General features: G+C 42.4%; 1 protein-coding gene across 1 annotated transcript in view; it reads left to right on the top strand.

Annotated features, from left to right (window-relative positions):
* Positions 1–18,600, top strand: part of LMNB1 (lamin B1) — a 50,982-nt gene extending 32,382 nt beyond the window's left edge. The window contains exons 6-11 of the mRNA XM_040622522.1: positions 3,939–4,159; positions 5,003–5,228; positions 7,181–7,285; positions 10,270–10,389; positions 15,223–15,330; positions 17,815–18,600. Of these exons, the coding sequence (XP_040478456.1) occupies positions 3,939–4,159; positions 5,003–5,228; positions 7,181–7,285; positions 10,270–10,389; positions 15,223–15,330; positions 17,815–17,856 (822 nt within the window). The 3' untranslated portion in view covers positions 17,857–18,600. The remainder of the gene's footprint in view (positions 1–3,938; positions 4,160–5,002; positions 5,229–7,180; positions 7,286–10,269; positions 10,390–15,222; positions 15,331–17,814) is intronic.
* The last annotated feature ends 2,639 nt before the right edge of the window (positions 18,601–21,239 follow it).

The following is a 21,239-nucleotide window of genomic DNA, read 5'->3' as shown; positions in this document are numbered from 1 at the left end:
GCTGCATATTGCCCATGATGATGCGAGCTATAGAGGTTTTACAGACTGGGGTGGGGTTGGGGGGCGGTCTGAGACTTGTCTGCTGTTAGATAGTGATAGGCTGGGAAACTTGGTAGCCATGTTTCCTGACTCAGGTTCAAGGCTGTTTCCCTGTTAGCTTATAGGTTCTCTTCCCATTCTTGCAAGTCTTCTGGGTTAACTTCTGGTTAGTGGTATTTGAGCGATGTTAGGCAGGGCCCTGGGGGTTTCGAGGAGCTAAGTTCTTATGAAATAGGAGAAGCACCTTCTTCACCCAGAATAGTTTTAAATTTCTCTGTCTTTGGGGAGCTGGGGGGGAGGGGGCATGTCCTTTCCTCTATTCATTACTGATACCAGATTTTGTGATGAATACTATATCTTGAGGAGTATCTTCATTAGTTGATAAACTTTAGCCTCTTAGATCATGAAAAAGAAAAAAGCCATCCCTCTCGGTATTATCCCATTGTGTATCTTAATAGCATTTGGTGTTGGGTCATACCAGTTTCCTCACACTGCCTCTTAGGCCATGCAGTTTCCTTTCGGTTATATGACTCACGTTAGTGAAGTACTTCTTAAACTTTATTTAAAATAGACACAGCCTTGGGGCAACTGGCTGGCTCAGTCAGTAGAGTGTGTGACTCTTGATCTCAGACTTGGAAGTTTGAGCCCCATGTTGGGTGTAGAGTTTACTTAAAAATAAAAAAATCTTAAAAACAGATAAAAATTAAAAAAATACAATTGGCATAGTCTTTAAAATGCTGACTCCGGAAAATATTTTTTAAATAATAGAGAGCGGGTAGCAGTGTTGTATTTTGGAGTTAAGAATTATGTCTGTTGCTTATAACATTTCTGTTATTTCTGTCTGGATTTCTGACTGGCGAAATTAACTGATTGGTCACAGTGTGTTTGGCTTACGGAAGACTCTCCACTGGCACTTTGAAAGCACCTTTAGGTTTTGTTTTTCTAACACCCAGACAGGAAACTTCTATCGTAGCTAGACTGTAATAAACTAGTACAATTATGTTACTTACTATAAAATAAGAAAACCAGGACTGTCAAGTCAGTCATAAAATACTTCAGAGTGAGAGGTGGGATCTTACAGATAAGCTGGTTAGGCCTCTTCATTTTTCAGATGTGACACTGACTTAGTGAGGTTAGCTACAGCCTGCACACTTTCAGAGGCACTTGGTAGCAGACTTGGGAAGAAAGATCGAGGTCTGTCTCATCCTGTATTCTTTCTATTTCACTACATAACAGGTGTCATACAGCTATTGAAAATATAATTTAGATATTTCTAAATGAGTCACAGTAACTTGAAAACTTTTTTTTATACCTAGATTCTGTTTTTTCCCCACTTAAAGAGCTCTGTAACATCAGAGGCAGACAACGAGGCATTTCGGGGTTTACAAATCTAGGTTCGGATGTTACCCCTGAATCTTGGGTACATCAGTGCCTTTCATCAACTCTCCTTTAGATTCCACCTTGTTGCTCATGCTGTCTCCCTCCCACATCAGAAAAACAGTGAAGAGGTTGATTGAAGGAGAAGCATTTGAACTTAAATTTTATCAGAAGACTGTGAGGAAAAAAATGGATTTCTTAGTTCATAGCATGGTTTTTGCAAGTGCAGTTCCAGTGCAAGTTCTCGAGGCAGGAGCTATGTTTAGCATCACTCTTAAGATGAATGCCTGCTTCTGATACAGAGCGTCCGATGCTACTCTGGTTTTAGTTAATTAAGTGATTATTTTTTAAATAACCTTTTTATTTTGGCATAATTCTAGATTTACAGAAAAGTTAGACAGTACGGCAGTTCCCCTCTGTCCCTTCCATAGTTTTGCCCCGTTGTAAGCACCTTATGTTCTCATGGTATGTTTGTCAACACGAAGACACTGCTGTTGGTACATTACTACTAACTAGAGTTTAGATTATTGGGATTTTACACATGTTCTGTTGCTGTTGTTTTTCTTTTCCACATGTCTCTCCAGTCTCCCCTGGTCTGCGACAGTTTCTCAGGCTTTCCTTGTTTTTTATGACCTTGGGAGTCTTGAGGAGAACTGGCCACTTACCTGTATACTGTCCCCCTGGTGCTTTTCCCATGAGACCGGGGTTATGGGTTTTAAGTAAGTGCCCTTCTTGTCACATCGTATCAGGGATCACACGACACCCACAGGGCATCAGTTGTGATACTTGCCTTCATCACTGGTGAAGGTAGTGTTTGCCAGGTTTCTCAACTGTCAGATGACCCTTTCTCTCTTTCCATATGCTGTTCTTGGGAGGCAGGTCACCGTGTCCAGCTCACTCTTGAGGGTTGAGGATAGGAAGTAGGCTCCACATTCTGAAGGGAGTATCTACATTTATTAAGTGGAATTCTCTGAAAGATGTCTGTTCTTTCTTACTTATTTATATTTTATTCATCCATTTGTTTGTATTAGTATGGACTCGTGGATATTTATTTTATACTTTGGGTTATAATCCAATACTACCTTCCTTTATTGGCTTAGATGGTTCTGTCAGAATGCCTATTATGTCCCCCTTTTTTTGAGCGCTTCTTACTGTATGGTACTGGAAGATGCTCCAGGCTCATCCTGTGTTTTCCCTGCTGCAGCCCTGGAATCAGCCATTCTCCAAGGAGCGTTGGTTCTTTTTACTGGACAATGGTACATAGAATTTAAGATCTGGATGCTGAGTGCCTCGCTGGTACTGAGGTGTCATTGCTCCTAGGCCCTCTTGTGGATGGAGCTAGGTAATATATTTGGGTATGCCAAGCCATGTTTACACACTTGCTGTAAATGTATCTCTGTCCACTTGCATTTATATTAAACTAAACCCACGTTCATACAGATGTTTCTGACTGACCCCATACCACAGGGTTCATTTTCAGCTTTCTTGCTTGCTTATCTGTAACTTTTCTCTTTGAGAGTGAAAAACCTGGTTTCTACCATCCTCTTTACTTATTTGTTCATCCCTGGTATAGATGTAAAGCACTTTCAAAATTTTTAAGCCATACCCCCGTGAAAAATACACATACTAACTCGAGTGTAGTGTTTCTGCACAGTACAGATTCCCCTTTTGATTTTAGCCCTCCAGATGTAATTTTTGCATGGTCCCTGCCCTTTCTTTCCTGCTCTGATGCTGCTACTTGTGACTCTAAGGGCCTGAGCTCTCTCTCAGTCTTTTTGAGTTATTACCTTTGTCATTTTCTGAGGCTACTGAGGTGAGTTCTGTCTTGAGAGAAACGCGGAAGAATAATTACCTAGCGAGACACAGGGTTTCTCAGATGAACTTTCTGGCACAGCTTGTGTGATTTCTCATATTTTAAATACCGAGTACAAAGTTTCTGTATTTACAGTAGCATCTTACAGACCACACTGCATTGTATGGTCTCTGTACGCTGACTGAGCATGAGAGCACAGCTTTCCTGCAAGGACGCTCTCCCTGAGTTACTGGAATCCCTTCCTTTGGTTTCTGAAGAGTTCCAGCAGTTCTCCACGACATACTTTCTTTCACCTGCCCTTAGGTTTCTTTAGTCAGCAAATTTCCTGTCATTTTTAGTTAATTTATACTTTTGAGTGAAATGGCTTGTAGGGGGGCTAGACTTCACTTTTACTAAAACTACGGCTTTTAAAATTTTGTTTTATTTGGCCAAATACAGAAAAATCATATGTACATTTATGACACTTGCCTTTGATAAATTTATCTCTTTCTAAAGTCTTTTATAAGCCAAAACTTTCCTGAAGCTGTATTTTGTATTGAAGAAATTGTGGTTTTTAATTTCTTAAAATCAAAATCTCTTTCAGGTTTTAAAGTTAGAGATTCCTTCAGGTTCTATTTGTTTTTCTGTCCAGGAAATGGTTTAAAAATAGCTGCTTTGTGCTAATGTTGGAATGTTCCTAGAAAGTAAATGTGTTCCCTTGACTCTGAAGTCTAGAGCATGTTTGGAGAGGATTCAGGAGCTGGAGGACTTGCTTGCTAAAGAAAGAGACAACTCTCGGCGCATGCTGTCTGACAAAGAGCGAGAGATGGCGGAAATAAGGGATCAGATGCAGCAACAGCTGAACGATTATGAACAACTTCTTGATGTAAAGTTAGCCCTGGACATGGAAATCAGTGCTTACAGGAAGCTCTTAGAGGGCGAAGAGGAGAGGTGAGCGCCTTAGGTGTCACTCTACCTCTCAGTCTACTTCTTGCCCCCACCCCTTTTATTTAAAGAGTACTAAGTACCAGGATTGGGCCTTTGTGAAAATTTTATTTTAACATTTAAGGCAACTTTAAATATTCTTTGTTATTTTTTTTAACATTTAGGTGTAGCAGTAAATAGATATGGATCATATTTCTACCTCAACAATAAAAAATATTGTTTAAGCGGTCTTATTTTATTATTATTACTTTAAATGCTGGACTGTTGCAAGATATGGAGTCTTTTTCTTGAGCTTTTGATTATTTAATATGTTGTAAAATACTTGATTTGCTGGAAGAGACTTTATGTCATTTTTCAAATCTGGTTAGTGTATAAATCCTTTGCCACCTGTTCTTAGAAAAAGTTTCCAAGGGAAAGTGTCTGATTTAGAATGAGAAGTCATTCAGTTTCATTGTTACATACGTTGTGATTGTAATTGTATAAAGAGAAAACAGAGGTATGAGAAAATTAGGAAAAGTATACTAAACCTAAGAGTGGTTGTAGTAGGGTGGTGCTAGGTGGATTGGTTCCTCTCCCCCCCCCCCAAGTTTACCACACTTCCCGCATAATGATTATATTCTGTTCCTAGGGGAAGCATTCAAATTATTACTTTTTAAAAGAACATTATGATGCACATTCTAGCACAAATAAGATGTATATCGGCCTCGTCCAGCAGATATTCAGTAATGTTTTGCTTTAGAAATGCACGTGCAGGAAAAAAAATGCATGTGCAGGATATTAATATCCTGTTTTCTAAAGTAGGAAGGGCACGAGTGTCTCATAAATGGAATGTTTGTTTTTCCTGTGTAGATTGAAACTCTCCCCAAGCCCGTCTTCTCGTGTGACAGTGTCCCGAGCGTCCTCGAGTCGGAGTGTGCGCACAACTAGAGGAAAGCGGAAGAGAGTCGATGTGGAAGAGTCAGAGGCGAGCAGTAGCGTTAGCATCTCTCACTCCGCCTCAGCCACCGGGAATGTCTGCATCGAAGAGATAGATGTCGATGGGAAATTTATCCGCTTGAAGAACACTTCCGAACAGGTGAAAAACAGACCCCCCCTTTTTTTCCAAGAAGGCTTTGCTGACTGGTAGATGATTTTGCAATTGTCTCAATTCCTCAGACTTTATTTGGATTCAGTAGTCTTCACAAGAATGATTTCCCTCCTCCTTTTTACTTAAATTCATGAAGTAAAGTATGCATTAAAATAGGAGGAGGAAGAGGAGTTCGTACACTTAGTGGCTTAAAGATTTCCTTCCTCAGCGTTTCTTTACAGAGCCAGAGCTTTTTTCCATGCTTGGTCATTCTCGCACAGTGGCCTTCCTAAGGATGAGTTACTATTACTCCCCGCCCTAGCCAGACTTGTGGAGAAGTTGGAGTTGTGAGTGTAAATGGGAGCTATTCTTTCACAGCTGTTAGCCTCAGCAGAGGAAGGAAGTGTGAGGGGCACCTGGGTGGCGCAGTCGTTGGGCGTCTGCCTTAGTCTCAGGGCGTAATCCCGGCGTTCTGGGATCGAGCCCCACATCAGGCTCCTCCGCTGGGAGCCTGCTTCTTCCTCTCCCACTCCCCCTGCTTGTGTTCCCTCTCTCGCTGGCTGTCTCTGTCAAGTAAATAAATAAAATCTTAAAAAAAAAAAAAGAAGAAGGAAATGTGAGCCCAGACTCAGATATGTGGAGGGAGTATTTTTCTCTCTAAATAAATGAATGAATACTGATGATTTAATTTGTATGAAGAACAGTATGGAGCCTTATCTTAACATTATTTGTTTAAAAGTAAACAAAGTATTCCTAGGGAATTCTGAGATTTCGAGCTGGGGTCTTTGAGAGCTCAGTGGTGGTGGTCCTCCCTGGCTCGGCATCATGGAGCTGGAGGTCGTGAAGGTCTGTGAGATGATGCTGGAAGGCAGGTCTGGGCTTCCGTGAAGGTGCAGTGGAATGGATGTCACTTTCAGGATTTGCAGATGTTGTTTGTGAAAATCACTTTCTCCTCTGTCTTGTATGTGGATGAGTAAATAATTTGGATGGGCAAAGGAACGCTAGCAGTTCACATGCTGAAGAGAACAGGCTCCAAGCCCTCCTAGTCACGACTTTAAGAGCTGAGGAACAATGGTAGTCTCTGCTTTTCCATTGTTGTGGTTCGGCTGTTTTCAGAAGGCACAACAGCCCTGTGTTGAGTTACTCTAAAGCTGGCTTTCAGCCTGGTGTATTCTTGTCTTTGAGTTAGAGATGGGTAGAGATTAGTGCAGCTGGTTACTTTAAATCCCCTGCCTTTCCTCAGGTGCCAGGCAGCCCTGGGCAGCTTGGGGGCCAGAGGTGATAGCCTCTGCTTTGAGGTAAGGGAGTTAAGTGTGGGCAGAAGTGGTTTAGGTGAAGAAGAAAAAGGTTATATTTTCTTTCTTCTGTTTTTAAGCTTATGTATATATATATATTTTAAGATTTTTGTATTTTTTTTGAGATAGAGAGCGAGAGAGAGAGCATGAGCGGGGTGAGGGGCAGGCAGGGGGAAGCCAGGTTCTCCACTGAGCAGGGAGCCCAGTGCGGGACGGATCCCGGGATTCCAGGATCATGACCTGAAGCGAAGGCAGATGTTTAACCGACTGAGCCACCCTGGCGCCCTATGTGTCTGTATTTTTAAAGCTTAAAGTAATCAAATATTAGATGTTTATAATTGTGATTATGACTGCTAGATTGTGTTGTAAATTTCAAAGACCCACCGGATCTAGCAGTGAATATGGACCATTTGGTTTGGTTCACATCCCTTTTCTTCCAGTTTTGTCTTCTTTAAAATCAAGTACCTTATATTAAAACTGCAGCATTGTTGAAGTTACTGTTTTGCTGAATGCCAGAATCATGTTTTCTTTTTATGGTAGGAAAATATGAATCAAGGGAAGACAGCTACAGAGCTGTCTTAGTTTAACTGCGTGTGTAAATTCATTTGAGTATCCTTCACTTTCTGTATACTTGATGTGACCTTGTTTTGCTCTGTTTATGAATAGGATCAGCCAATGGGAGGCTGGGAAATGATCAGAAAAATTGGAGACACATCAGTCAGTTACAAATATACCTCAAGATATGTGCTGAAAGCAGGCCAGACTGTTACAGTAAGTGAATTTAATCATCATTTAATTTAACTTTGCTGACTTAACTAACAGTTAAAGTGACTCAAGAAAATTTTTGGCTTAAAGAGAAAGCATTTTAGAAATGGGCATTAAAACATCTTTGACATGATCAGGGAATTACAAGTGCTATTAAAGATTTTAAAAATTATCTTATTGAGAGCAGTAATTGACTATTAAAAGTGGAAGGATTGACCTTTGAATTCTTTTTATTTTGTCTGTTCCAGTAGATATAAAACAGCTGTCTCTTGACTGATAATTGTAAGCCAGTCTGATTCAGGAGATAGTGCCTGGCATACATGCTAAGGTACGCCTTAACACAACAGTTGTCAGCCTTGGGTGACCCTCAGCGTCATCTGGCCCCACCTCACCCTTAGTCACCATCTCTGGTGTTGGATTAGGGACTTAGTTTTGAGTGAAAATTATTAAGTGATAGGTCCTGTTGTGAAGAATCACTTTTTTTAACATAGTTATTTTAGAGAAGGTAACATAGTTTTTACATGGTGTTTAAGTTTCTAGATTTGAAAAGAGATGGGCTTTGTGGCACTCTCACTCTATTTTGAGTTCTAAATGGTTCACTGTTGCTGTGTTCTGAAATGCCACGTCTTTAGTAGTCACTAAATATCATAGCATATTTTTTAGAGAAATAGCTTCATTGAGCAAATACAAAATTCCTTTACTTTTACTTAGTAAGCAGATTTTGCAAACAATGTATTGACTTTGATATAGATGTGAAAGAAGTCCACATTTTTATTCCTGAAGGATATAGAGGCGACAGTCTCTTTTTATCAATTCCTTTTTAAAAATATTGAACACATATTTTAAAATTTATGATTGATACATATCTTAGTGTTTAAGATCAAAGGCTCAAACTGGTTAGGACTTCTCTTTTAAATACTGTGTCGTAGAGCTTGATACCACATTGGGAAGAAAGCAGATGCTAATTTTGTAATGGTAAAAAATGGGAACAAATACTCCAATCACATTGTCCTTTCTTCTCTTCAGTAATTATTATAGTGAGAGAAAATTGTTCAGTCCTATTATGTGTCTTATGGAAGCTGCATAATGTGGTGGAGAGAATCTGACATTTTAATTCAGAAGATTCAGATTTGAGTGTGCTATCTCTCTAAAGTAATGTGAAACCATTATGCCAATCATCTGCTTTTTCCCCTAGATATAGTTTCTCAGGGACCAAATAGATATATATACTATAGGTTTAGTGGAGAACTCAATTATCATATGAGATGTAATCTTTTTTTTAGTAGCTAGCATTAAATGTGTTAAGAAGCTCCTTGGAACATGGTAGTGATAAGTAATCTTACTATAAAATTGTACCAGGCTATAGCAAAGATCAGTTTAAAACTCTACAACACAAGTAAGAGAAATATGTGTATATATAAAATTTTCTTGTAGCCACATTAAAGCGAAGTAAAAAAAGAAAGGTGTGAAATTAACTTTAGTACTGTATCTTATTTAATGCAATGTATCCAAAATACTATCTTTCAACATGTGATAAGTATACAAAATTATTAGATATTTTACCTTTTCTTTCTTTCTTTTTTTTTTCTTTTTTTGGACTGAGTGTTCAAACTTACAGATAGCCTCACAGTATATCTCAGTTTTTTGACTAGCCAAATTTCAGGTGCTCAGAAGCCATATATGGCTGGCATATTGAATACGATAGCTCTGGAACATAATAGTTTTAGATTAAATTACCCAATAAGGTTACCGACATTTTATGATTATTATGAACACTAAACCAACTCTGTGATTCCATATGGACTATGGTGAAAAAGTGTTGCTTGAAATTAGGAAAACACTAACATTCCACATGACCTAAGAGCCCAGATCCAGCTCCCTTTCGTTTTATCCCAGGAAATGCTCCTGTCCCTTTCTAGTTATAATGCTGACAGAAGATCTCGAAGCTTCAGGTGTGCATCTAAAGGGGACAGGTTTCCTCCTAATCAGAAATTCATAGATTTTTCTGCCCACTTAAAAAAATATCTGCCTATACTATTTCTAGTTTTCCTTGTGCCATCATGTAGCCATCTCTACTGTGAACTAATTTATGGGATGTAAAACTTTTCTGTTTTCACATAGTCTTTTAGAAACCTCAAGACTGGTGGTAGTATCCCTATAGTTGAAGACATTGAGGTTGGTGGAGCTGGAGTGATTTGTCTTGTCCACGGTTCACACCTAGGTTTTCTGACTCACACTTTCTCCATTCTATCAGTACTCTTTTGCCAATAAAATGCATTAAAAATACGGCAGAATTTCCTTGCTTATGAGAAGGGAAAAGTAAATATTTGCCTATTTCAGTAGTAGTCCTGTTTATCATTGATTAATGGGTTATTTGTTCATTACCTGCATGCATTTTGGAGTTCAGTCTCAGACACTCCTGGGGTGTTGTGACACTGCCCCTTGTGGGAGACATACCAGTTTCTATAAGAATATTCTAGATGGGCAGTCTGCTGCAGATTTTTTGAGAGGAATTAGTAGTATCTCCTCACTGACTGCTGTTGGCAGCTGGGAGATACTATTGGAGCGGGTCAAAGGGCTCCATTCTGGAAGAATGGCCCATAAAACCCCTAACTGCATGCGGACAGGGAGAGCAAATCCCTGCTTCGTGAGCCAGAGCCGCCATGCGGCTTATCCCTTGTTCTTCAAAGCAGTGCCGCTTCTGTCCCATTTTATGGATAATAGAATGAGGCCACTTGTGCACTTTCAGCTGATGTGTCGTGGGGCTAGGAGGTAAATGTAGACGGAGTCACCATTCCCATTTATTGGATGGGGAAGCTGAGGCCTCGATAGGCTCTCCTGGAGACACAGCTAGTTCGTACAGCAGGTCTGAAGCTGGGGCACAGTTCTGAGACTTAGAATCTGGGGTTCAAGTCTCTTCATTACGTTGCCATCACTAGGATGTGGAAGGGCTGGGTTCTGGGTGGACTAATGTCCTTTCTTTTTTCTAGGTCTGGGCTGCAAATGCTGGTGTCACAGCCAGTCCTCCCACTGACCTCATCTGGAAGAACCAGAACTCCTGGGGCACTGGTGAAGATGTGAAGGTTATATTGAAAAATTCTCAGGGAGAGGTAAGGCTGTTTTGTCAGTACCACTCCAGTGTCTGTTGCACTCGAAAGTTCCTTGTACAAGTGTGATTTCTTTTCAGAAGTCACACTGAAGTGTGAAATAACTGATTGCTTACCCAGACCAAGGCTGCTGAGTAAATCAAAGTGAGGCCACCTTGACATTTTAGGAGTGACGTGGGGGTGTATCGTGGAGCACTGATCAGGAGCACAGGCCCCGGTTTTTGCCTCACTGCCCGCTGGCTTTGTGACTTCTTCTGGCAAATTCCTTCACTTCTCTTCGTCTTCTCATTTTAAAATGGAGGATAATAATAAGACAGGTCACAGAGCTGTGATAATACTAATGTAATGGATCTGGTGTACGTGAGATACTCATTGGCAGACGCTCGGAATATATCTGTCTGTCTGGCCTCTGGTAATAATGTTTTTAGCTATTAGCTATGTTCCTAGCTCTCAGATTGTTTGTGAAACTCTTGAGTTTGAAGATTTTGGCGCATACATCTGCTTGGTGTTTGTGTTTTCAACACATCAGTGCTAGATTCTTGTCAAAGATCCTTCCCTGCCCTCACTGTCATATGAAGACACCTGTGCCCTGTGCATGCATGCACGCCTGCCTCCCCCTCCTGCCCCCAACGGGGCTCTGCGAGGGGGGGAGTGGCTGCACATCAACTTGCAGTTTCCCCTTTGGGTTTCCTTCTCTGCTCCCGGGATGCCAGCTGCAGACCTGTTTACCCTGTCTGGTGCTTGGCCACTCACTAGAGTCCTAATAAGCACATCAAGGGCAAGGACCTATTCTGATTTTCCCTGGCACATAATAGGCATTCAGTAAGAATTTCCTGGCTAAAAAAATTTTAAAAATTAAACAGAGACCTTCCCTTAAGTTCAGAGAAATAAAGTAGCTGACAGCATTTGCCATGGGGGTCCGAGGTGTTTGCACTCCAGGTCCTGTGCCTGGTGGTCTTCCCATCTGTCCCTCACCAGACGCACCTGCTGGTCTTTGGAATGCTCTTCATCCGGAATCCTTGTCCACCGAGGCTGGAGTTCCCCCGATCTCAGGCCAAATTGGGAAGTGAAACGGCCTGTGATCCTTTCACGGTAGACCTCAGCACAGTTGTGTGAGATTTAGGGAGCAGCTCTGGGGAATTCACCCCCGATACTTGCCCTGGTTCTCAGGGTACGGGAGTCGTTGACACATGCTGTCAGTCACTTTCAGGCTCCAGGGCGTTGGGTCTTTCTCCTGTTCTCTCTGCCGGAGCCCTTGCTTGCTTCTCGTCTTGGGCATGTCGGAGTCCTTCCCCTGTGGCCGCTGCTGCCGCCCCACTGCACTGACTGCGGCTCGTGTGCTGGGCGCTCCCCTGACATCGGCGTTGGCGGAACACAGGACTCTCTTGAGACACGGCTAAGTGGTGATCTGCTCAGGTCGAAAAGCCCTGTGAGGGGGGCCGTGGCAGATGCAGCAGGCTCTTGTGAGCCCTGGGACCCAGTCATCATCTGTACCGTTTGTTTCTCTGTGAAAATGTGTTTAGGTTACAAGTGATCTTGTAGGGGGTGTTTGGAATGTAGCAGGTTGAAAAGCCCCTAAAAGACATAGAGTGACCTATGAACAAAGTACATACAGTGATGGGGATGGGCTTGAGGTGGTATTACAGTGACATCTCCATAAAGCTAACTAAAGCTCGGGTTGCCCTTCATAATTGAAACCCTTGAATATTAGATTATTGAGTTGGTTAGTTTGTCTGTTCTTTTTAACCAACTTCTGTCTTCCTCTTGCTAGGCTCTATTGAGTGACTTCTGTCAGAAACGAGGAAAGTATCATGAATACAGTGTTTATGTCTGTGGTTGCCAGACAAGTACATTTGGTATTTATTCCTTTAATTCTGAAAACATGTTTATTAGTAGGTCCCAGGCCATATTTGCAACAACCCATAATTACCACCATAAAGACCATTGTTCTGTAAGATCGTAGATAATTGGCTTAAGTCAGTTTAATTTTTAATGTATATTTTCCTCTTGTTGAGGCATTGTAAGTGTCAGAAAATGCAGTTAAGCTGTCTGTAATGGGAATATACGGACTCACACAACCAAAAATCCAGAGATCGTGAACTTGACCCGGTGGCTCACCCAGTGTCCCTTGTCCCCAAGGATCTTCTGTGTCTCTGTTTTCTGAGTGTCTCCTTGGTTGATGCAGGATGGGTGCCGGGTGCTCCTGGAGGTGCATCCTTCAAGGTTGGCTTTTTGTGGGAAAGAGCCTCGTTCCCGTGAGTTTCCCATCCCGGGAATGGTACCAGCTTGGGTCACAGGCTCACCTCTAAACCAGTCGGTGGAGTCAGGAGGACAGAGTTAGCTTGAGCCGCCTTCTCCCCTCCAACAGTTCGATTCCGCTCTGCTCCTGTGACTCATGTGCCCCAGCTCCATGGGAGACATGGGGACCCAGCTAAAGCCCGAGGGCTCTGACTGACAAATGAGGACGGGGTAGTGGACGACTAAAAACAGCAAATGTTGACTTGCTACAATAGAATGTTTTCCTTTTTTTCTTTTCTTTTTTTTTTTTTTTTAAAGATTTTATTTATTTGTCAGGGAGAGAGAGAGAGAGGGAGCACAAGCAGGGGGAGCAGAGGCAGAGAGAGAAGCAGACTCCCCGCTGAGCAGGAAGCCCGATGCTGTGCTTGATCCCAGGACTCTGGGATCATGACCTGAGCCGAAGGCAGATGCTTAACCGACTGAGCCACCAGGCATCCCTAGAATGTTTTTCTGTGAGGGAAATAAGAAAGCAGTCTCTCTGTACCTCCCGAAATACAGTCATAACGGAAACTTCTGTATATGTGAATGACGACTTAGGTGTACAAAGATATCATAGTTTAACAGTCGGCCCCTCCACCCACAAAAACAGCTCCGATCTGTACGTAACGTTTGCTGATTGCTGTGGCATCGGCGTCCCGTCCTCCCACCGTGGTGATCTCAGGCTGTCAGCATGTCGCCCCTGAGCAGAGTTGGCACAGGTGGACACATCAGCTGGTGCTGGCTGGCTTCAGTGCGCTCCTGAATCGTGTACCTTTCTGTGCGTGCAAGGCTTTAACAGGGACTGACTGATAATACATCTGTAGACAGGCCGTTTTTGTGGATCTTTTAGGGCACTTGGGCTGGGTATCTGCTGAGAGGAATTTTTTTGATAAAGACATGTATGTGTTAGCACCTTGACTAGTAACAATTTCCTGGGCCTCAGCCTCCCAACAATTTTTGGTTCTCAATTTGTTTTACGATTTTTCTATCAATTTTTGACATTATTTAGCACACTCGTTTTCTATACAGGCTCTCTGCATTAGATTAATTGGTTTTTAAGTATCGTCAAATGAAAAGTGCTTAACAACATGCTTACATTAAAAGTAGTTAAATTGAATTTATAATTAACTTTGTTGGGCAAGTTGCTCTTTCTGTTTCTCATTCAAGGACAATGCTCTTATGTCACATGCTTTAAGAACCCGTGTTTCCAGATGAGGTGTATACACTTGTCACCAGCTGCCTGAGCTGGAATGTAAGAATTCTCTAGCAGATTTTCTTCGACTTTTCTTGCTTTATTTTAGGATGAATTATGGAAAGCTGGGTACTCTGAGAGTTTTTTGAGAGTTCTTTTTCTGTTCATATGCCGCCATCCCCCAATCACTCTCTTACCTCAAAGCATTGTGATTGATCTAAGGATTCACATGCTTTTTGGTCAGTGTGGGTTTGGCCAAAGCAGGCTGATATTTGTGAAATGGCTATTTGTGTTTGTAACCACTGACTGAGCTCCTGGAGTTGAAGTTTCTGGCAGATGGAAACTCTCAGAATGGTCCATCTTCTTTGGCTATGCAACAATAATCAGCATTCCCCAGAAAATACTAGTGTACACCTTGCTTCGTTTATGAAACATATCCTTGGACATATTTAAAACGGAGCTCTCATTTGTGCGACACGGTTTCTTGGTTTTCTTTCTCTGCCATCGTAAACTAGCTGGTTGTGTGTTAGAGTCCAGATAAGCTGTTAGAGACGTACGTTTTGATCTTCGTCTGTGGGGTTCTTTCCTGAGTGACCTCGGGATTTGGTACAGAACGAGACGAGCGGCTCCGCAGCATCTGTGGGACACACTCGTTTACTTGCCGCCGACTCCTCGGGTCAGCCTTGTGCTTACACGGACACCGCTGCGTCTGCACGTCAGCCTCCTCTCCCGCAGAGGCGTCTGCGCGTGCGCCTTTCAGCACCGAAGGGAAATGGCTGCGTTCTGTCGCACCTCCAGTGAGTGACGGGACTGTGTTCTGTGTGGAATACATTGCAGCTGCTTCACTAGTGTGCTATCAGTAGGGAGTGCTCATCCGTCTTGATTCCGTTACCCAGGAGGAACCAGTTGCTGAAGGTGGACTGTTGCCACCATGGTCCCCGAGATCACAGCATTTGGCTTTCACCTTCGAATTTAGTACCTTCTTTTTGCTAGGAGCCAGGATCTTGAAGCTGAATTCATGTTGAGTGTTATAAAGAATCCAGGGTGCCACATGGTTCGTGGAGTTCTTAGTCACAGAATGGGATCAAAAGCTTTGGAAACTTCACAGCAGGTGTTTCACATTGGACACCAGGAGCCCCCCCTGCAGGGAATATTGAAAATCTAAGAACTGCTTTCAGTTATGCAAAATTTTCTGCTCAGTAGCTAAAGCTGTTGATGAACCACTTTTTTCTTTTTAAAAAAATAATCCCTGATGTAGGAAAGGTGCTGTTTCTAAAAGTGAAGCAAGGAAAAGTTCCCTCTCCCCGACTGCCTTTGTGATCTTTGAGTATGGTTTTAACTTAAGATCAAGCCACTCTTGTTTTTAGGAGGTTGCTCAGAGAAGTACAGTCTTTAAAACAACCATACCTGAAGAAGAGGAGGAGGAGGAAGAGGCGCCCGAAGTGGTTGTAGAGGAAGAACTTTTCCGCCAGCAGGTATTACTTTCGTGTATTTGTTTTAGGTTTTATTGACAGAATTACATAAAAACCAAAATCAATAGTTTGGTTTTTTTCCCTGTTACTTGATGAACCAAGTAAGTCATTGGCTAGGTGGTGTGGATTCGTTTTTCCTGAGGAGATACTCAAGATATAGTGCCTTAGAGTGCTGGAGGAAGACGGTAGCACTTCTTTTAAAAAAATTTGTTTTCTCAATGTATCAAGTTTCAGTTGTGTTTTATAATGTACATAGTGTGTTCCGGTAGGACCTGTATACCACATATAAAAAAGTACATATGGGTTGGAATGCATGCTCAGAATTATTGAAGAGTTCTGTGATAGAGAAGTTTCGATCACTAAATTAGAGCCTCTGCATATAAACTTTAAAAACCAACTGCAGTGGGAAACAAAATTCGTGCTATATTAGGTTCCTAATCATCTAATTACAAGATAGACTTTAGGTGATGCTTGGGCTTTTGAGAGCCCTTGAAATAAAGAAACTCCAAATTTGATTTTAATTAATTAAATTGGAATTATTAATAAGTAATAAGCTTTCAGTTTATATTCTTGAGATGTTTGAGTCAGATGGTTAATCAGAGTTCCTACCCTTATCCTTATAAGACTTTGTCTCTGTGTCTAGAGATTTATAAATCTCTTCGTTTTTCTTCATTGGCCCCAGTCCTACTCGAAAAAACATTCTCGTATGTGGTCAGCCCTCAGGGTTGAGAACCACTTGAAGTGGGTTGTATGAGGTAGAGTGAATTTTTGGATACTTCCTCATACATTTTGGAGGACTATTTCAGAACAGATACTTTAGGCTTAGCTTACACAAGAAACAAGGACAAGATCCATTTCCTGCCCTTGCCGGGAAGCATTATAATGACTGAAGTAAAATAACAGTGTAAGAGATACCTCGGGTGTGGGACAAGTGGCTCAGAGTAGGAGTTGGAGCAGGCAGATGCTGGAGACAAGGCCGCCAGCAGAGCTGAGAAGATCTCTGGGAAGTATGCTTGTCTAGTATTTTGAAGGATTGGCTGTTACTTGGGTATCAGAAGACAGACAGTGGTGTTCTGCAGGTGTTCGAGTTAGCTGTTGGCTGCATTAACATACACCCCAAAGCTTAGTGCCTGAGAACAAGTATTTCTTGCCATGTTCAGTGGTTTGACTGGGCTTACCTGGGCAGTTCTTTTGCTCCACGTGTTCTAGAGTGAAGTTAATGAGGCATTGCATTCAAGTGGAATCATGGCTGGTGCTGGAAGGTTCTCTTTGTCTCCCTCCATGTTCCTTTATCTTTTGGTATTTTAGCCCACGCTTAATTATAACATGGTGGCTGGCTTCCACGAGGGTGAAAAAGAGAGCACCAGATGTCTTAAAGGCTAGGCCCATAGTCTCTTAACCAAAGTGAGTCTCTAGGCCACCTCCAGTTCTAGGTGAGGGTAAATAGTCTTCAGCTCTTGATGGGAGGAGTGGCAGAGAATCTGTGGTGATCTTTCGTTCACCACAGGGGATGTGTCAGGACTTGTGTGTCAGACATACAGGAGTTGGGGAGCTTGGTGGTAAGCGTGCAGTTGGGATGCCTGGGCAGATAACTTCTGCCCATGGTGGGGCCAAGGAGACGCTGAGACCGAATCCGCGGTTGACTCCAGAAGGCAGACTGCAGAGACACGGAGGGACTGTGTGAATGGAGGTTCCTAAGGACATAGTGACTGAACTTGAGCGGGGAGAGAAGGAAAAGAAGTCCGACGTGTGAGGCTTTTTAGCTTCGTGATCAGAGTACGTAATAATTTCAAGGTTTGAAAGAGAGAAGATGAAAGGATAGGTATTTTCACTTTGCATTAGAGAATGGATCCAAGCGCCTTTCAGATTGATTAGGTTTTTGTGGTGACCTTCAACAAGCCAGTTTCTTTCCAGTCCAGTGGTAAGTCACAGGTCAGACTGTGAGGTTTTAAGGAATTAGCGGTAAAAGAGGAGAACGGAGGGAGCCATTTTGCCTTCACATTGGAGGACGAAGAAGCCAGACCACGTGCCGGGAGATGCGTAAGCAGAGGACCCAGCCAGCTGGAGTCCTGACGGGGTTCAGAATGGAACCCACTGACCTCCTGTTTCCCAAGTTCTAAAAGGAGATTATTTATTGAACAGTGACTTTCAACTTCAGCTGCATGTTAAAATTACTCAGGGAGCTTTAAAATTACATATAGATAGATCCACTTTCCCATTTAAATGAGAAATTCTCATTGAGTTGATCTAGGGACCTCGATCAGGTTTTTTTTTTAAAGCTCCTCCGGATCTGAACGTGCAGCTGGAGGAGTTCAGTGTCACCGTTCTGGAATTTGTTGGAAGAATTCCAACAAAAAAGGGTAAGTGAGGAATGATAAGGGTTCATCTGAAGTCAGGTAATACGGATTTGTCCTGTTTCTCTCGTAGTCGAAAGTTATGTCGTCTGCTTTCGTAGCTCTGATTTTTCTTTCTGCTTTTCCTCATCAGGGAACCACCAGAGCATCCAACAGAAGCTGTGCAATTATGTAAACTTCTCAAGTCAGCGGTCTTCCTCAAAATAAAGAAGTATGGTAATCCTTACCAACGTGCAGTGCAGAGCCTTCTCAGAAGCACAGAATATTTTTGTATTTCCTTTATGTGAATTTTTAAGCTGCGAATCTGATGGCCTTAATTTCCTTTTTTGACACTGAAAGTTTTGTAAAAGAAACCATATCCATACACTTTGTTGCAAGATGTGAATTATTGACACTGAACTAACTGTGTACTGTTTGGAAAGGGTTCCTCAAATTTTTTGACATTTTTTTTGTATGTGTGTGTTTTTTTAAGTTCTTACGAGAAGGGTCGGGAGGGTAAATAAACCACTGTGTGTCTGGGCATAATCTGAAGATTGCTGCATCTTGATTGGCAATCTGCTCTTGATTACTCTCTGCTACATATAACGGTGCTGTGAGGGGGGCATTTTTCAATATATCGAACTTTTGTACTGAACTTTTTTGTAATAAACAATCAAGGCTACAAAAAATTTTTTTTAATAGAAAAGAGAAATTTTGTAAGAAGGCAATATTAACCTAATCATCATGTAAGCACTCTTGGATGAAGGATTCCACAAAACTTTGTTTTATGGTTACTTCTTCTCTTAGATTCTGAATTCATGTGGGGATGGCGGGGTGGGAGGGAAGGGTTTCTCTTAAAACGCGTTAGCTGTGTTTTTAAAGATAGTGTAACTTGCTTTAATTTCCTATGTTACATTAACAAATAAACGCTGTTTTAATATTAATCTACTGTCTTTTTTAACTTTAAAAGCCCGATTTTGGTGGGGGGAGAAAAGTACCGTCTTAGTTTTGCTTTTAATAAAGATAATTTGGCTGCTTATTCAAGCTGCATGTTTCTCTAAGCTTCGATAATGCAGAAGATAAATAGACAAATGCACTGTTGTGGTGTCTTCCCCCCTTTTCTGTACTCTGTTGTCATTAATAACGGTAGTAACAATGGTAAAAGCTGCGATAATAGGTAATGTTTTGGAGCCAGGCATTGTGCTCAGTGCTTTACATTTTTTAGCTTGTTAACAATAAGACCTTTCAAAATTTCTTTAAAGAGGAAAGCCAAATGGGAACAGGGACAGTGGCAGAGGACACTGAGGAAGACATTCCTCTTAAAGCAAGATGATGGAGATAATACTTAGCATCTAGTTCTAGTGTCTTATAAAGTGTAGAGAAGAGATACCGAGTAACAGGTACCTTCTGGAGGGTGAAGGTACGAGTGCTCTGACCTAGGCGGGTGTGTGCTGTGGGGTGGCTTGCTTATGTATGGTGGTAATTAGGGTGTCAGTTGGTGGGGGTTTGGGGCATTTTTGTCTTGTGATTGCTTTAGCCATGCGTGTTCGTCTTGTAGAAAGCGGAATGTCTGGACCATCTCTAGAACGGACAGATGATCAGTTTTGGAAGCCAACCCCGAGTCAGTGTTTGGTTTTCTCTTAAAATACTCCTGCAGTAAGCTGCGCAAAGACTCCCAGCTTTCCGTTGAAAATAACTCCCGAAGTCTCGGAATCACTGTGCTCTGCAGATTTACTGCAGACTCTGGTGCCATCGCAGACACAAGATAAATGCCGGCTAAGATACTCTGTCTGGTGAAGCAGATGAAATGAGAACTTCTCAACACAGATTTATCCTCAGAGTGAGAATGGCGCTGCCGCGTACGGCCAGACTCGGCTTGGAGCTGTTTTGCCACAAGATGGGGTTCTTGTCATCAGAATACATTCGGGGGCCTTTACCACTGGCTGAACTAGGTTCTGGAGACCTCGCTTGCAGGACTGAGGCATTGGGAAGCGCTGTGGCTGTGATCCCCAAGTGTGTGCGTCCTCTAGTGACGCGGACGTCCGTCCAGTGATTCGGAGCGAAGATCCAGCGCCCCACGAGCACAGGGTTTGGCGTCCCGGGATGTGTAGCAAGCCGGTGACTGTTGGGTTGACTCAGGCTGACAAAGTTTAGACTAGATTGAGGTTTTCTGAAAGCAAGCAGCACTATGCCTGTCCCCCCCGAACGTGAGAGGTGGACGGTCAGAGTGCCTGTTGCCTCCCGTGTCCTCACTGTGTCACCACATCCATGGAGCTTATGGGGTACGTTTCTGGGTTATTGAACTAGTTTACAAGCATGAAATTTCCCCTTCATTTTGTCTTTGGTGTTCTGGTTTCACCACTATTTAGACAGAGATTTATTTTATTTTTTTTAAGTAGGCTGCATGCACAGCGTGGAGCCCAGTGCGGGGCTTGAACTCACGACCCTGCGATCAAGACCTGAGCTGAGACCAAGAGTCAGGTGTTTAACGGACCGAGCCACCCAGGCTCCCCTAGACAGGGATTTATTTATTTATTTTTGTTCCTCTTGTGTGTAGGTCTCATCTCTGTGTTCTTCATTAAGAAAATTCAGGGTGTTCTTATTTTGTTGAATATTATCTCTTTCCTGTTCGCTGTTCTTTTTGGTGATTTCTTTTAGATTTATATTGAACCTGTTCTCTTTCATATCTTTTTTTTTTTTTTTTAAGATTTTATTCATTAGAGAGAGAGCACAGAGGGAGAGTGAGAAGCAGGCTTCCCGCAGAGCAGGGAGCCTGATGCGGGGCTCGATCCCAGGACCCCTGTGATCATGACCTGAGCCGAAGGCAGACGCTTAACGACGGAGCCACCCAGGCGCCCCCTTTCATATCTTCTAGATTTCCCTGTGTTGTCTCAGTTACTTCTTTGTATGTATCTCACTAATCTTGTTCTTAGCCTTACGTTTTTTATCCTGCTCATTGAATTTGTAATTTCATTGACTATACTTTTCATTTCTGGAATTATCTTTGATTCTTTTTCAAAATTGCCGTTTTTTCAGCTCTTTTTCAGCTCCTTTTATTTTTTTTCCTTCTTTCAAAGAGTCATCTTAATCACACTTATTTTGTGGTTTCTTTTCTCATCTATATGTTCCTGGTTCTTGTGGAGATCCTAATTTTTCTGTTAGTTGCAGAAAAATGAATGGTTTGCTTTGTCATGGGGTTTTTAGGATTGTCAGCTTCTCTTCAGCAAGGGCTGTTTATTTTGTGAGTGGTTTGTGTCCCTACCGTAGAGAGTAATTTGGGGGTTTCGTGTGCCAACTCCCCAGTGATTATAGTGGATTGGACGTTTGTTGCTGTTTTCTCATCTTGTGAAAAATGCACTTGGCTGCTGGTGCGTGGGTCTTCGTGGTTTCTCACAGGTCACTTGGACCTGCTGTTCCCAGTCCCCATCAGAAGTTTGCCTGTGCTCTGGGCCGGCCGGCTTGCTGTACTGGGAGGTGTGAGAGCACCTGAAGCTCCTGAGCCTTTTGCAACCGGCTCCCTTCTGGGTCCCTCCCGTGCGTGGAGTGTGTGCTCTGTTTCCTACCCCGACCTCCACCCCT

The sequence above is a fragment of the Ursus maritimus genome, unplaced genomic scaffold (assembly GCF_017311325.1).
Source record: "Ursus maritimus isolate PB19 unplaced genomic scaffold, ASM1731132v1 scaffold_5, whole genome shotgun sequence".
Taxonomy (NCBI): domain Eukaryota; kingdom Metazoa; phylum Chordata; class Mammalia; order Carnivora; family Ursidae; genus Ursus; species Ursus maritimus.
Note: the sequence above shows the minus strand (reverse complement) of the source record. Positions and strands in the feature narration are given on the sequence as shown.